Source organism: Hyaena hyaena, unplaced genomic scaffold, assembly GCF_003009895.1.
Source record: "Hyaena hyaena isolate Hyena2069 unplaced genomic scaffold, ASM300989v1 scaffold_840, whole genome shotgun sequence".
Classification (NCBI taxonomy): Eukaryota; Metazoa; Chordata; class Mammalia; order Carnivora; family Hyaenidae; genus Hyaena; species Hyaena hyaena.
In genome coordinates this window covers 131,617-148,340 of record NW_024081475.1, presented here as the reverse complement: position 1 = coordinate 148,340, position 16,724 = coordinate 131,617, and the positions used below count along the sequence as shown (strand labels likewise).

Sequence of the window (16,724 nt, the reverse complement as noted above, 5' to 3'; positions counted from 1 at the left end):
AGATTACATAGTGTATGATTTGTATCATTACATTTATATGAACGGTCGGCAAAAGATTGCATAGTGTATGATTTGTATCGTTACATTTATCTGAACGGTCCCGACTGGCTGAATCCATAGAGATAGGATGCCAGTTGGTGGTTGTCAGGGGCTGTGGGGAGGAGAGAATGAAGAGCATGTACTTAACGGGTACAGAGTTTCCTTCTGGGGTAATGCAAATGTTTTGAATTTACGTAGAGGTGGTACTGTCACAACACTGTGAATGTATTAAATGCCACTGGATGGTTCACTTTTTTTTTTTATAATTTAACGTTTATTCGTTTTTTTGAGAGGCAGAGAGAGACAGAGCACAAGAAAGGGAGGGGCACAGAGAGAAAGGGACACAGGATCCTAAGCAGGCTCCAGGCTCTGAGATGGCTGTCAGCACAGAGCCCGATGCTGGGCTCGAACTCACGAACGGCGAGATCGTGACCAGAGCCGAAGCCAGCCGCTTCACTGACTGAGCCACCCAGGCACCCCTGGGTTGTTCACTTTAAACTGGTTAGTTGTATGTGTATTTCACTTCAATCAAAAAAAATTTTTAAAGAAAGGTTAAACAAAATTATCATATGACTTAGCATTTCCACTTCTAGGTATCTCCTCCAGAGAAATGGAAACCTGCGTCTATTAGTTGGCATCATTATTCCTAATAGCCAAAATGTGGAAATAACCCAAATGTCCATCAACTGATGAAGGAATAAACAAAATGTAGTATATCCACACGATGGAGTATTATTCAACCACATTAAGAAAGTATTGATACGTGTTCCAACATGGGTCAGCCTTGAAAACACGCTTAGGGAAAGCAGTAACAAAATACCGCATATTAGATGATTCCATTGATATGAAATGTCCAGAAAAGGGTAGTTTATAGAGACACAAAGCTTAGGGGTTGCCAGGTGGGGGGGGGGGGCATGAGGGGAATAGTGGAGAGTTGACTGCTAATGGATATGGGTTTCTTTTTGGGGGGTTGAAAATGTTCCTTTCAAACAAAATTCTAGTATAATTAATGTACAATGTTATCTTAGTTTCAGGTGTACTATACAGTATTAGTTTCGGGTGTATAATACAATTTGCAATACACAATTCTGTATGTTACAAAAATGTTCTTGAATTAGTGGTGAGGGTTGCACAACCTTGTGACTATACTAAAAGCCACTGGAGTATATACTTTTTTAAAATTATTATTTAAAATAATTTTTAATGGTTTATTTATTTTTGAGAGAGAGAGACAGCGCAAGCAGGGGAGGGTCAGAGAGAGAGGGAGATACAGAATCTGAAACAGGCTCCTGGCTCTGAGCTAGCTGTCAGCACAGAGCCTGACACGAGGCTCGAACCCACAAACTGTGAGATCATGACCTGAGCCGAAGTTGGACACTTAACTGACTGAGCCACCCAGGCGCCCCTAGAGTATATACTTTTAAATGGTGACTATGAATATATTCATGCTGCGATATGAACTATATATATATATATAACTATATGTAACTATATGTTACAAAAAATGAGTAAATGGGACATGAGAAAGGAAGGGCATTAAGCGTGCATTATTTATTCTTGGTTTGGTGAGAGGGAAAGAGACACATAGCTAAAGAGGAAGGCTAGGTCAACGGAAAAAAGCGAAGGACTGATTCCCATAAAAGTCAGCATAGAGGTGACCTATGTGTAACCTCTGGGGGTGGAGGGGTGGGATCTGGAGGGTGCACCGAGGCTCCTTGAGTGTTGTCAGTTTTGTATTTCTTGACCAGGGTCGTGGTTATGCAGGTGTTCCTATATAATTACTTGTTCTGCAAAGTTGTGTTTTATGTGCGTTTCTGTATGTGCATCTTTGTTTCTTTTTAAGTTTATGTAGTTTGAGAGAGAGTCGGGGGGTATGGGCAGAGAGAAGGAGAGACAGAATCCCAAGCAGGCTCCACGCTGCCAACTCAGAGCCAGACGCGGGGCTCAATCTCATAAACCATGAGATCATGACCGGAGCCAAGATCAAGAGTCGGATGCTTAATCGACTGAGCTTCCCTTATTTATTTCTAAGTAATCTCTACACCCAACATGGGGCTCAAACTAATAACCCAAGATCAAGAGGGGCGTGCTCCACTGACCGAGCCAGCCAGACGCCCCAACTTGTGCACTGTGGTTATGGCTGTCTCTCTATTGCTTACATCAATGTGTAGTATATAGTGGGTGCTCAACACCACTTATTAAATGCATGTCCACAGCCTCCAGTCTAGTCCAGTCTACCATCGTATCACCTGGACTAGTGCTCCAGCCTCCTAAGTGATCTCCCTGTCTCCTGTCTGGTTCCTTCAATCCACACTGCAGAATTCTCTTTTTAAAATTCGAATCGGGGAATGCCTGGGTGGCTTGGTTGGTTAAGCGTTAGGCTCAGCTAATGATTGCACGGTTCAGTTCGTGAGTTCGAACCCCACATCGGGCTCTCTGCTGTCAGCACAGAGCCCGCTTGGGATCCTCTGTGCCCTTTTCTCTCTGCCCTCCCCCAATTCTGCTCTCTTTCTCTCAAAATAAACATTAAAAAAATCCTCTTCCTCTGTCCTGCTCTCACTTGTGCTTTCTCTCAAAAAAAATTCGAATCTGATCATCTCACTTTCTTTGTTTTGTTTATTTATTTTGAGAGAGCATGCACACATGCACATGAGTGGGGGAGGGGCAGAGAGAGGGAGAGAGAGAATCCCGAGCAGGTTCCATGCGCAGCTCAGAGCCAGACACCGGGCTGGTCCCACGACCATGAGATAGATCATGACCTGAGCCGGAATCAAGAGTGGGATGCTCAACTGACTGAGCCACCCGGGTGCCCCATCACTTTCTTTCTTAAAACCCTTTGATGGTATTCCTTTGCCATTCAGATAAAGTTCAAGGTCCATGTGACTCGCAAGGTGTCTGCTCTTTGGCGCCTGATTACCTGCTTCCTTCAGTCGGGCTGGACTGCTTTGTATTCTTTTATTTATTGATTTAAAAAAATTTTTTAATGTTTTTATTTATTTCTGAGAGAGGGAAAGACAGCATGAGCAGGGGAGGGTCAGAGAGAGAGGGAGACGCAAAATCTGAGGCAGGCTCCAGGCTCTGAGCTGGCTGTCAGCAGAGCCTGACGCGGGGCTCGAACCCATGAACTGTGAGATCATGACCTGAGCCGAAGGCCAATGCTCAACTGACTGAGCCACCCAGGCGCCCCGATTTTAAAAAATTTTTTAAATGCTATATTTATTTCTGAGAGAGAGAGAGAGAGAGAGAGATAGCATGAGCAGGGAAGGGTCAGAGAGAGAGGGAGATACAGAATCAAAAGAAAAGAAACATTTTTATAATTCTTTTGCTCCTCGTCACCCTGTATCTTTCATGACACTTTTCAAAACACTCTCTGCCTTCCATGGGCAGTGTTGGCTTCTAGTTCTCCATCTGTGTCCCCACAGTGTCCTGTGTCCTGTTTGGCTGCTTCTTTGTCTCATCCCTTGAGTGCTGTTTCCTCCTCCGGTGATACTTTCTTAAACCCTTTCCCAGTAGGCTACTCATGTCTCCGCAGTGTGCTTTATCCGTTCTCTTATAGAATGCATCGCTTTGTAGCAAGGAAATAAATGATTCTGAACCCGTCCGAGGCTGGGGTTGGGTTAATCTGAGAGATCAACCCAGCACACTTTTCCCTCACGCTCATCACACCCGCCACTGTTTGATGTCCAGCTCCACGAAGACGGGGGCTGAGTCTGTCTCGTTTGCTAATATCCCCTATGCCAAGCACAGTGCCTGACACACGGTAGCCGCTCAACGAATATGTTTAAATGGATGAATGAATGTGAGTTAGAAAAAAAAAAGTCTCGGGGCGCCTGGGTGGCTCAGTTGGTTAAGCGCCCGACTTCGGCTCAGGTCATGATCTCGTGGTTCGTGGGTTCGAGCCTTGCATCGGGCTCTGTGCTGACAGTTCAGAGCCTGGAGCCTGCTTCAGAGTCTGTCTCCCTCTCTCTTTGTCCCTCCCCCACTTGCACTCTCTCTCTCTCTCTCTCAAAAATAAATAAACATTAAAAAGAAAAAAAAAAGGCTGATTGTGTTCCCCTCTCCAAACCTCTGCCATCTCATTACCTACAGAATGTAGTCAAAGCTCCTCAGCCTGGGTTCAGGGCGTTGGCCCTAACATCCTTTTCCAACCATCTCTGGGTTTATTTCGTGTTTATTATATGCCAAGCCCTGGGCTCGTCACTGAAGACTTCACAGACTAGTTGGGAAGACAGGTACATGGATGACCAGCTGTTACAGTCTGTGAGAGTAGTTTCAGGCAATGGGTTATAAAGTGTTGGGTTTCTGCCCTCTGAACTTGGTTTACAAGTTATGTGTAGACCTGCAGTGTCCAGCATAGTGGCTACCGGCCACGTTTCAGGTACACCACTGCCACATGAAGCTAGTGGCTATCATCCTGGAGAGCGCCACACAGGCCATTTCAGTCATTCGTGGAAGCAGGGTCACCTGGGGTGCTTTAAAGAGAGCAAGGACCATTTCCCATACAGGCCCCCTGGTGCTAGCTCCCAGCTCTCCCACCTGACCCTCCCACTCACCCCCCCCCCCCCCCCCCCCCCCCCCCCCCCCCCCCCCCCCCCCCCCCCCCCCCCCCCGCCGCCCCCTGCCCCCCAAACACACACCTTGGCGGGGGCAGATTTTGTAGTACAGGCTCCCAATAGAGATAATGCATGGAAGGTGCTTTTGTAAACTATCAAGTGATACAGGAACGTGACGTAATAGGTTCAGTTTTTGCTTTCATCGCATCTTTGATTAGTTCTAGCAAATTCTAGCTCTTTCCTGGAACTTCTCCCATCCCTGGAATTTATGCCAAAGGGTTCTGAAAAGTTATGGCACACCGAGGCAGCATGTATACCAGACAAAACTCCAGATTGTACCTACCTCGAGGCTTTTACAAGCCACCCATGCAGGAACCTCCTTCACCACCCGCCTTTTCCACTCCCTTTCCCTAGAAAGGAAGGACACGGCGAATTACGATTTCCAAAACAACAAAGTATTTATTTCGAGGTATGAGAGTGATGGGAAAACTAAGTAATGGGGTTTGGACTCTCATCGGGGTCTTCTGGGAAATCCGGAGCACCACCCTCTTCCGCAGCTCGGTGCTTCTCCAACTTCGCGATCAATTCTTTCGCGGGATTGAAGACGCCATTGGTCTGCTGGTCACAGACATAGCAGCGAGGGGTGGTGCGGAAATGCTGCAGCGCACACCTCTCGCAGAAATAATGCCTGCACTTGGTGACTACAGGGTTCTGGAAGGTCTGGCGACAGATGAAACACTTGAATGGTATTTCCTCCTCGTCGCTTCCCACTTCATAGTTTTCATCCTCATAGACGCCGTAGCGACCCTCATCAAGCTCACGTTCGATCTGCCACCCATGCTTGTAATCTGAACGGTCATGGAGGAACTTGCAGCTGTCTCCGAAGCCGCAGAAGCCAGTCTCCTTGTAGTCTTTGCAAATGTCGGGCTGGTAATCCCAGCGCACGGTGGCACGTAGATGCTCGGGAGCGCGGATGGGGCCCTTCCTCACCATCCCGGAGGAAGCGTTGCCCATGGAAGTATCCTTGGGCTTCATGTATTTTTGATAATTATTGATCCCCCGGTAGATCTTGTCATCCTCCTTGCCCCTCAGCTCCTCCTGGATCTTCTGGCTGCGCTCGAAGATGGCCTGTGCGTCACGCTCCTTCTCCGTGTCTAGCTCGTAGACGGCGGTCGCCCCCATATCCTCTGGTCCCACGGGCTTTGCCGAGCGGGTGGACTTGTACACCACGCCCAGGCTCTCGGGCTCGGTCTCCTCCTCCTCGCTGCTCAAGTCGCCGTAAGCCTCCCTCTGTTTACCACTGCCACGGGTCTTCTGTATCATCGGATTGTGGATCGCCCGCTTCTTCTCTGGGCGCACCACCGTGCTGCCTTCGTCGCTGCTGCTGCTGCTGTCTCCGGACTCCTTGTCGCAGACCGGGCGCTTTCTGCGGCCTGCGGCCCCCTTTCGCGCCCCAGGCTTTTTGAACAGGAAGGTGCACACCTGGTCCGTCGTCTTTCCCGGCGAGAGTTGCTCTGCCATCTTAGAGTCCCCTGTCCCGGGATGGCTGTGGCGTGCCCGGCCGCGCGGGGCCTCCTCACGCCCTCGAACGCCGTGCGCTCGGCCACCAGCCGGAGCCGACCGGGCCGCCCAGGGCCGACTGCGGGAGCGCCAGCTGGCAACGGTGAGGACGTGCGACACTCGTGAGCCCCGCCGGCCACCGTCGTTTCCTTCGGTGGCGCGCGTGGCCCCGCCCCGCTCGCAGCCCGCCGCGGGGCCTACCGGGAATGGTCCGAGGCCGGGTCACCTTTAAGGGGCCGGGAAGGAAGGGCTCGGCCCTGGCAGGCGCGCGGTGCGATGTGGTTCGAGATCCTGCCTGGGATCGGCGTCATGGCCGTGTGCTTGGTCATCCCCGGCATAGCCACCGCGCACATCCACAGGTTCTGTAACGGGGGCAAGGTGAGGCGACCTCTCAGGCGCGACAGCTCACCCCGCGGACAGGCGTTGGCAAACGCGCGGCGGGAGGCGGTTGGGGTGCGGCGCCTCTCCGAGATGGGGTACGCCGGGGTCGGCCCTCCGCCTTCTCCGTGTCGCCTCCCAAGCGGAGGCTTGCGACACGCAGCCCGTCAGAAAGCACATCCTCTGTAGCAAGAAGCAGCTCGTTGTTGGGAGAAAAGCGGGCAAGAGGGCAGAAAGGGGGCTGGAAAGGTAGCTTAGAAGGTAGGTCGGGACTCCGGGGGGTCAGCCTAGCCTGGCCTCCACTCCCGGGGATCTCCGATCTTTCCTGCTAGATTTTGATTTTGATGTCTCGCATCCACATCCTGGTAGCATCTCAGGTTTTTTGTTTTGTTGTTTTTTTTTTTTTCCTTACCTCCCTGTCCTTAATTAGGTTTTTACCTTGACGTGTTTTATCCCCCACTTCCCCCCACCCCCCCAAAGGCATTAGGTATTTGCCGCAAGATCCTGCTTTTCACATCAGGATGGTAATTTCCCGCGCCTCCTAGTCTTTCCCATTATCTCTAGGGTACAGGGTAGAAATGTGTTCGCTTTCTGGTTTTGTGACTTTTGTTCACGTGTGATCTACCGCTGTTGTTTCCTTACGTTAGGGTCCCAAAAGGGGGGAGGGAGTGAGGGGAAGGAGGAAAGGCGGGGGCGGGGCGGGGGGGGGAGGCAATAGATGTCGGTTAAAATAGAAAAGGTAAGAACTGACGGTTACCGTCTTAATTATGAAGTTTAGTGGTCCGGTTTTATTTCGGATCCAATCTTAATATCAATTTGGTTTTTGTTTCAGTGATGATTCCTTTTCTAGAAGGTCACTTATAAGTTCTGATAGCCCTCTCTGGGGTCATTCGTTTTCATAAACATTGGGCAATAATAATTTCTTTTAATTGTAGGAAAAAAGGGTTGCCTATTACCCGTATCAGTGGAGTTTGATGCAAAGAGATAGGCGCATCTCCGGGGTTAATCGTTACTATGTGTCAAAGGTAAGGTGGCCCAGAGGCTGGCCCTCTGTCAGCTGAGATGGGTTCTGGTAATGTTTTGCCAAATGGCTTACAGTGCGGAATTAATTTGTATTTTTCATTCTGTAGACTGCCTGTGTCCTTGTTATTTTTTTTTACAGTCCCACCCTTACATATATATGTTATTTATATGTAGTGATTGTTAGTCTTTTGTTATATACGTAGCAAACCTTTTCCCCAATGTAACTCCTTCACTTTATGATGTCTTTTTTTTTTTTTAATGTTTTTTATTTATTTCTGAGAGAGAGAGACAGCATAAGCAGGGGAGGGTCAGAGAGAGCCGGAGACACAGAATCTGAAGCAGGCTCCAGGCTCTGAGCTGTCAGAGCCTGTTCTGTGCGGGGCTCGAACCCACGAACCGCGAGATCATGACCTGAGCCGAAGCTGGGCGCTTAACCGACTGAGCCACCCAGGCTCCCCTCTTTATGATGTCTTTCATCAGATAGTTTTTAATTTTGGTGGTCAGCGTATATCATATTTTGTCATTCTGGATTTTGGCTTACAAATGACTTTCCCACCCAAGATTATGAATATATTTTTAAAGTTTCTCAAAAAATGTATATATATTTATTTACATTTAGTGCTTTCACCCATCTACAGGTTATTTGGAGGTATATGTGAAATCGGGTTTTAACTGTACTTTTTCCCAAGGGATAGCTGATTGTCACAAATTATCCATTTGTAGAACAGTCCATTTTTTAATCTCAAATACCATCTTAGTAAACTAAATTTCCATACACACGTGGACCTGTTGCACAGATATACTCTCCTGTACTCCATTAGTTTGCCTGTTCCTGCACTCAATGCCATAGGTAAAGAATTACTCTAATTTTAAATTTGATTGAATCCTGTGGAATTGCAGTTTTTGTGGATCAGAAATGGCCAAGCAGTAGCATTTTAATATGATTAAGCCTAATAGTGTGTTCCTACATCTCGTAGGAGTTCAGCTCCCATTATTCTTTTAAAAAATTGCAGTGACTTTTTAATATTCTCTCCTTGCTTGTTTGTTCACAGTGAACCTAGGTTAATATTAATTTCACTTTATAGATGAGCAAAACAGGGTCAGTCACTAAAGAACAGGGGAAGGACTCATGCTAGGTGGTCTGCCTGTCAGTACAGTGCTATTTGAGAAGCGAATTTACTGAACGGGCCGAGAGATCTCTGCTCAGCTTAAAGCGGTTGTTTCTCAAAGCGCGGTCCAGGAACAGCCACAGTCAGTTGGCATAGGATGTAACATGAAGATTCCTAATGAGAATTTCCACAGGGTGGCCCCTCACACTCTGCAGTTTTCATTTCACGCAAGGTGATTCGTCCCACAGCAGGAAACAAAATACCTGGACTGTGTTATTGTAACACTCGAAAGAAATGCCATCCCTGATTCCTCTTTTACTCTGTCGTTTCTGAAGTATTTGGTTGTGAGCTAAGTAAGAAAGAGTGGGTCTTCTGAATAAACAGCGTTGTGCTTACACAGCAAGAGTTCTGGAGGCGGGGGGGGGGGGGGTTCCCCTGACCTTGGATTGTGGCTCTGCCACTTCCTTACAGACTTAAGCAAGAGGCTTTAAAGCAGAGTCTGCATTTGCTCATGTGTAAAAATGTAGAGTGAGGTTGACAGTACTTTCCTCGCACTGGCTGTTCTTATTTTTAATGGTTTTACCTTACTGTCCTCTGAATCTGAAGGATCTGGATGGTAAATAGTTGCTTGGCTTTAGTTCTGATGGGGTGGAGTGGCGGGGAGGGTCTTTTCATATAAAGTGATGTGTTTGCTGCTGTCAGAAAGTGAAAACTAGACATCCTTTTAGCTTCCTCTTTTTACTTTAGTGATTATAAGCTTCAGTTCAGTTTATTGTGGCAGTTACAGAAATATGGGATGTGCAAGTGCTTTCTTTAATAAAATGCCGTCTGGAGACCCTGGAAATGAGTGCACAGGCACACCTCATTTAATTGCACGTGCAGCTACAGTACTGTGCCTTTTTACAACTCGAAGGTTTGGGGCGGCCCTGCACCGAGGGAGTCCGTCAGTGCCATTTCCCCAACAGCTTCTGCTCACTTGGCGTCTCCGTATCACATTTTGGTCATTCTCAAAATATTTCAAGCTTGTCATTATGATTCTCTTAGTAACAGCAATCCGTGCTTACAACTCACTGAAAACTCAGAAGACGGTTGCATTTCTTAGCACTGGAGTACTTTATTCTTTAAAAAAAAAATTTTTTTTAGCGCGAAAGTATTTTAAAATTAAGGTGTGTGCACTGTGTTTTGTTTTGTTTTGTTTTGTTTTTTAGAACTAATGCTATCGCACAGTTAATAGACTATGGTATAGTGTGAGCATAATTTTTATATGCACTGGGCCACCAAAACATTCATCTGACTTTGTCACCATGGTCTGGAACCAGACCTGCACTGCAAGGTCTCCGATGTGTGCCGGCCCATGTACATCCTTGGGGGGAACAGAATTCTCACATTTTCCTTTTCATACTGTTTTCCAGGGTTTGGAGAATATTGATTAAAGAAGCCTTTCCCTGACTGAAGAAGAATAACTCAGTTATGCTCACCTGCCCTTTCTAGAAGGTTGTGCAGTATAGCAATATAGTACATAATAAAAACAAAAAAGTAAAGTCAAAGGCTTTCTTTCCTTTTTTTTTTAACAGTACTAAACAAGGTCAAGCAATCTACCCAGTGTAGGGGCGTTAGCATTAAAACAAAGAGACAAACTAGGGGCGCTGGGGGGCTCAGTCCATGGTCCCACGGTTCGTGAGATTGAGCCCCAGGTCAGGCTCTCTGCTGACAGTGCTGAGCCTGCTTGGGATCCTCTCTCCCTCTCTCTCTCTCTCTCTCTCTCTCTCTCTCTGCTTCTCCCTTGCTCTCTCTCTCTCAAAATGAATAGACAACAAAAAAGATCTTTCCTCTAAAAAAAAAGGAAACAGAAAAACTAGAAGGTAGCTGAGGCTTAAAATGAAATATGTCATGTATGCCAAACACCTGTCGCTGCGCCCAGTGCCTAATGTGACATAAATGGCAGTTGTTCCTGTTGGGAGAGATGGGAACACACTAACAAAGGCCTGTTCCTTCAGCGCTGCTAGTAAAATGCAGTTCCTTTCTACTTCCTTTTCTGGGTGAGTCCTATGGTGTCTAGTTCCAGGTAGACTGCTCTTACTTTAAGTTGAAAGGTTTTTCGTGATCCCTACACCCAGCATAGGGCGTGAACTCAGAATCCTGAGATCAAGAGTCACACCGCTCCTCCTTCCCCTGCCCCTTCCGAGCCAGCCAGGCCCTCCAGGTGGAATGTTTTTTAAAAGCTGAGATCCCACCTTGACCTTTCACACATTCTGCATCTAACACACAGGATTCACTCAGTGCCGATTGTTCTGGCGGAGGCAGCGGCAGCAATCATCCTCTTACTAAAATGAGTCTACCTGTCGTTTGAAATAAACACACTAAAGGTTGAAATAAACACACTAAAGATAATACAAAGATCTGAAGAGCTGTAACCCCTAGAAGGAGGGTGCTGCCCAGGCGTGTAGGTGGCCACAGGACCTGTTTCTTATCGCCATCTTTTCTCCATCTCAACATCTGGTGTGGTGACCTTGACCACGGCGCACTTTGCGCTTTCCACTCAACTCCTGCCTCATGGCAGGGCTTCTGGCGGAAGCAGGCGTTGTGCCGCCCGGGGACGAGAAACTGGTCAAGGAGAGCCACAGCCCCGATAACAGACTTCGTGCAACCTCTAGTCTGCACTTAGCACCATACAGGCCTCGCTTTGTTGGCTGTTGTGAGAACCATCTCTGGAAAGGAAGGAAGAGGCAGGGAGTACGGATGGGGATGTGGAAGACCTGGGCAGCACTACTACACCCATCACTGAGTCTCTGGAGATTTAGGTCTGGCCTCTGCTGTGTGTCTAGGCGGGGTCATCCATTAAGGGTATCTGCTTTGATGGGTTTGGGGCTGTTCAGCGAAGGGCCACAACATGACAGGTAGAAATCAGTTGGTCAGGTTCAGCATGAGGGTCTGAATCCTTCACCGCCTTCTGGCACCTGCTGTGAGCTTTCACCTCATTGTTACACTCTGCGGCGAGAGAGTGAACCAGGTGAGAACACCGTGCGTAGAAGGGGACAGTCGTGTTTGGTAGCCTGCGTTTCCCTTGATTCTTTGCAGGTGCAATTAGCCAGAACCATCTCCTCCCAGCAGCTCTGACAGGTGGTCAGGGCACTGCGCCCCCCCCCCCCCCCCCCCCCGCCCCTGGTACAGAGTCCACTCGCTGCCCCCTTTGAAATGATGGCTGGGAAATGACGCCATTCATTTGGTTTTATTCGGTATCTTTAATTTTTTAAATACTGTGTTCACACAGCTCAAACATCTCACCATGCGAGGTGTTCGGTGAAAAGACCTGTTCTGCCCGCCCGCCCAGCCCCTCCCCATCGCCACGCCACCCCGAAGGGTCTCTCTATGCGCTCGCACACACACAAACACGGTCTTCTGTCTTCTGTAAGCGTGGCGGCTGACACATGCTTTTCTTTTCCGTCACTAGTTTGGAAGAATGATTTCTTGTTTGAAATCATGTCTGCCAGGCTGCTGTAGCTATTTCTAGGGTCAGGTAGCATAGTGATAGGAAAAGCCTTTGAAAAAGGTTAAAGGAGGGGCGCCTGGGTGGCTCAGTATGTTGGGCTCCGACTTTGGCTCAGGTCATGATCTCAAGGTTCGTGGGTTCAAGCCCCGCGTCGGGCTCTGTGCTCACAGCTGGCTCAGAGCCTGGAACCTGTTTCAGATTCTGTGTCTCCCTCTCTCTCTGAGCTTCCTCTCCTCACGCTGTCTCTCTCAGGGGGAAAAAAAAAAAGTTAAAAAAATTTAAACAGAAAAAGGTTAAAGGAAACCATGCACATTCCAGAAGGGGAGGAAGAGAATGACCCTGCCCTTTGGGAAGCATTTTCAAGTGGAATATTTATGAGAAAACCTTCCAGAATCAGCAGTCCAATTTCTTTTTCTTCTTTTTAGGATTTATTTATTTTGAGAGAGCAAGCGTGTGTGCGGGGAGGGGAGGGGCAGAGAATCCCAAGCAGGCTCCCGGCTGTCAGCATAGAGCCCACTGTGGGGCTCGCTTCCCCAAACCGCGAGATCATGACCTTAGCAGAAAGCAAGAGTGGGACGCTAAACCGACAGCCCCCCAGGCGCCCCAGCAATCCAATTTCTAAAGCCCCTCAGGCATTTAATCCAAACTCATTCCTCAGATGAGGAAACAGAGGCTCAGGGGCGGGAAGCAATCGCTTAGCTCGGGCACACGCGGGACTAGACTCCTGGTGTTCTCCCTCCCAACCCTGTGCGCTTTCATATGTTCTCCGGGGTTCAAGTCACCGAACACCGCTGAGTAACTGCTACACGCCAGGCACTGTGCCTCAGACTTGAATGAGACACAGCCTCGCCCTTCAGGAGCTCCCAGTAGGCCTGAAAGACAGTTGATGACAGAATGGGGGGAGGAGTGCTCTGAATGGAAGATCGCAGAAGGTGCTGGGGGCACGGGGGTGGGGCTTGACTCAGCGCTCCTTGGGGGCGAGGAGGGGGGAAGGGAAGGCAAAGGGCGTAGGGTAAGTCTCCAGGTGATGCCTACTCCTAGCCACGTCTTGAAGGTTGGGTAGGGCTGGCGAGCTAAACAACCGAGAGGGAGGACACGGCACGCGGAGAAAGGGCATGCGCGTGGGCACGCAGACTGGCACGGCCTCGTGGGAAAGGTCTATAAGCGGGCGTGCAGGGCTGGAGCGGAGCGTGCGGCGAGAAGGTGGCGGGGAGAGTGACTGGAGAGGCCGGCAGGGCCCAGAACACGAGGGGCCTCGTCTATCTCCTTCAGGCCGTCAGACTCTCTTCCCGGGGGCAGCTGGGAGTCCCTGCAGGGCCCGTAGCAGGAGTGAGACGGTGACAGGCCTATACCTGCCTGGCCGCGTGGCATGGGTTGGACGGAAAGCCGAGCTTCGGCCCCGGGGCCGCTTGGAAAGTTTGGGCCGTCTTCCTGGGGCGCTACTGACACCTAGTGGCAAGAGGTGAGCATTGCTTCTGAACCTCCTAGGATGCCCAGGACTCCAGGACCCGGAACCAGGACAGCGCCTCAGCTCCGCGCTGGCGGCTCCGCCCCCTGCCGGCTGTGTGACCTTGGGCAAGTCACTTCACTGCTCTGAGCCTCAGGTCTCCCAGCTCTCAAGTGAGGATAGTGTGTGCCCTGCATACGTGCCTGCATATATGAGACTGTCACAGAGTCATGTACGTGGTGTGGTTTGCACCCGCAGCCCTGTGCGTGCGGAAGGGATCATCGCGGCACTGCATGCACCCCCTGAATAGCCGGCGAGTCCACCCCTGGGTCCCCAAAAGTCACCCAAGGTTGGTGTCGGGGGCCCCTGAGGCCCAGCGCGTAAGCAAGTGCAGCGGTCTGGGGGTTCCCTCTCAGAATGAGTGATCCCAGCTAAAGTGTTCCCAGAGCACAGCCGCCAAAGACGCCCCGGGGCTCTGCATGGACGTAACAAAATACAAAGCTCAACAACGACACCCACCGACTGCTCAGAGGGCGTTTTCTGAAAGCAGAGAGTTGAGAACCAACTTAAGGCCACCTTGAGAACCGAGTGCTGGCTTACCCCTCTCAGCGGCTGCCGCTCGCTCGCTCGCTCGCTCGCTCTCTTCTAAGGCAAGGCGATGCGGGGCTGGGATTGAAGCCGGCCATCCTCCACAGGAAGCTTCTGGACAAAGGTAGGGGATGGGGGCTGAGGGCTGAACATCATGCGGTTTTCCAAGATTTCCTATCGGGCTGATACTTCTGTGACCTGAGAACACAACTATGCTATGCTTTTGTGGGACACAGGACACACGGGACAGGTACAGAGCTTTTCCTTCCCAGGTTCGTCCACGTGGACGTTAGATACCCAGAGTCTGGCCTTCAGCTTCTTGGCTGGGGCCGTGTGCGCGTGCAATGCCCTGTCCTCCAAACTCATCCACACCCCGCGGGCCAAATACTGCATCTCTGAGGTTTGCGTGGTCTGGAATGCTCTTTCTGGAATACTCTTTCAGGGCGGGCTCTTCCTTTGCTTTCCAGACAAAGCTGAAGCAGCCCCTCAAGCCCACTGAGCTGGGGTTCACAAGGCTCTGAGAACCTTCGCGTTTTGGTGTATTGTTGATCAAAGACAAGAAAAGGTGATTTCTGTAAAGAAATCCAGTGCTACGTCTGCACACGCTAATTGCTAAGGGTCCCCCTGGCGTATCTGCGCGCCCTGGGTGCCTGACGCTGCTGGCTGGAATATGCTTCCCCACCCTCAAAGGCCCTTGTGCATTGTGAGCCAAATTGCTGCTTTTGGGATTTCCACGAATCTTCATTCTTGATTAGAGACCTAATGGTTCTTTGCTTTTTTAAAAATGTTTATTTTTGAGAGACAGAGAAAGAGAGAGGCTGAGCGGGGAAGGGGCAGAGAGAGAGGGAGACACCGAATCTGAAGCAGGCTCCAGGGTCCGAGCTGTCAGCACAGAGCCCGATGCGGGGCTCGAACCCACGAGCCGGGAGATCATGACCTGAGCCGAAGTGGGATGCTTAACCGACGGAGTGGCCCAGGCGCCCCAAGACCTGTTCTTTCCTGGGCATGGCTAGAGACAGTGGCCTAGCGGGTCTTACTCAGGTAAACCCATGCAACTGTCGCCTTATCAGTTGGCATGTGTCTGGTTTCCTCTGTTGTCTTGTTTCTTGACCGACCTTCCTCAGTCCCAGAAAACAGGAAGAAACTATCATATATGGGCTAGGAAGTGGTCAGGTAGCAGAGTTTGCGAACAGGTATGCAGTGTCAGTTATGACTCCCAGAGAACCGTAATTCCAGGGCCGATAGAAAAGAGGGGGACATGCAAACATGGAGCATGGCTGCCCCAAGAAAACAAGTGTCATTCCCGTGTATTTAAGAGCTGCTTTGGTCTACACCCTGCCTGTGGTGCCATGCACACATGGCCAGGGAATGTCTGCTTCATTCCACAGGTGAGACTTTTCCTTCTGGGCCGAATACCTTGTGTTTCTGGTGGCCCGAAAACAGGGTACCCCTAGAAGCCCACTATCCTCTTACCTGTAAGAGCCCCGCCTTTCGGGTGGGGCGGGTCAGATCTCTAGAGCAAGCCCTGAGTTTGAATCCAGGGCCTGTAAGAGGGGCCCACCGTACTTACGGCTGTGGACGAGAGCCAAGGCAGCACCATCAAACAGTCCAGCGATCCGAGGGGCGCCTGGGCAGCTGTCGGTAAAGTGTCCGACTCTTGATTTTGGCCCAGGTCATGATCCCGGGGTCGTGGGTTCGAGCCCCGCATCGGGCTCTGCACTGGCAGCGTGGAGTCTGCTTGGGATTCTCTCTCCCTACCCCCCCCCACCACCACCCCCCCCGCTCATGCTCTTTCTCAAAATAAATAAATAAACTTAAAAGATGGCAGGAACGTTCTGAGCGGTCGTTGGGACGTCTTGAGTCTCAGGGACCCGCCCACCTGGGACTCAGCAGCACAGTGCTCAGGGTGCCTGGCCTCTCCTGTTAGAGGATGGGCCTCAGCTGGGGGAAGGCCCTGGGCTCCTACCTCCTCCCGCCCCTTCCTGGGAGAGCCTGGTGGCCTTTTAGACTCGGAGCAAGAAGGTCACACAGCCATACTGGCTTGGAACCTGCCCAAACCCAACGCACCCTGCTACATTTCACTTGCTAGGTGTCTCTCTTTTTAAAAATTTATTTATTTTCGGGGCGCCTGGGTGGCTCAGTTGGTTAAGCGTCTGACTTCGGCTCAGGTCATGATCTCACGGTTCGTGGGTTCGAGCCCTGTGTCGGGCTCTGTGCTGACAGCCAGCTCAGAGCCTGGAGCCTGCTTCGGATTCTGTCTCCCTCTCTCTCTGACCCTCCCCTGCTCATGCTGTCTCTCTCTCTCTCTCAGAAATAAATGAAAAAACATTAAAAAAAATTATTTATTTTCAGGGTGCCTGGGTGGCTCAGTTGGTTAAGCGTCCAATTTCGGCTCAGGTCCTGATCTCTTGGCTCGTGTGTTCAAGTCCTGTGTCTGGTTCTGTGCTGACAGCTCGGAGCCTGGAGCCTGCTGCAGATTCTGTCTGTCTCCCTTTCTCTCTGCCTCTCCTCCATTCATGCTCCATTCATGCTATGTC

The 16,724-nt window shown here is 50.1% G+C and overlaps 2 protein-coding genes across 2 annotated transcripts; one reads left to right on the top strand and one right to left on the bottom strand.

Moving 5' to 3' along the window:
• Window positions 1-5,025: 5,025 nt before the first annotated feature.
• On the bottom strand, window positions 5,026-6,287 carry RNF113A (ring finger protein 113A). Its single transcript, XM_039219847.1, has one exon. The coding sequence runs from the start codon at window positions 6,111-6,113 to the stop codon at window positions 5,082-5,084; it is 1,032 nt and encodes a 343-aa protein (XP_039075778.1). The 5' UTR covers window positions 6,114-6,287; the 3' UTR covers window positions 5,026-5,081.
• A 42-nt stretch (window positions 6,288-6,329) lies between these two features.
• NDUFA1 (NADH:ubiquinone oxidoreductase subunit A1) lies at window positions 6,330-10,209 on the top strand. Its single transcript, XM_039219848.1, has 3 exons — window positions 6,330-6,530; window positions 7,466-7,555; window positions 10,075-10,209. The coding sequence occupies exons 1-3, from the start codon at window positions 6,429-6,431 to the stop codon at window positions 10,093-10,095; spliced, it is 213 nt and encodes a 70-aa protein (XP_039075779.1). The 5' UTR covers window positions 6,330-6,428; the 3' UTR covers window positions 10,096-10,209.
• Window positions 10,210-16,724: the final 6,515 nt, after the last annotated feature.

Bases quoted from the DNA above. Each gene is read 5' to 3' on its own strand.
- RNF113A (XM_039219847.1), bottom strand. From the start codon at position 6,113: ATGGCAGAGCAACTCTCGCCGGGAAAGACGACGGACCAGGTGTGCACC.
- NDUFA1 (XM_039219848.1), top strand. From the start codon at position 6,429: ATGTGGTTCGAGATCCTGCCTGGGATCGGCGTCATGGCCGTGTGCTTG. The intron at 6,531-7,465 runs GTGAGGCGACCT...TTTTAATTGTAG, and splicing joins GGTTCTGTAACGGGGGCAAG to GAAAAAAGGGTTGCCTATTA. The intron at 7,556-10,074 runs GTAAGGTGGCCC...ACTGTTTTCCAG, and splicing joins ATCGTTACTATGTGTCAAAG to GGTTTGGAGAATATTGATTA.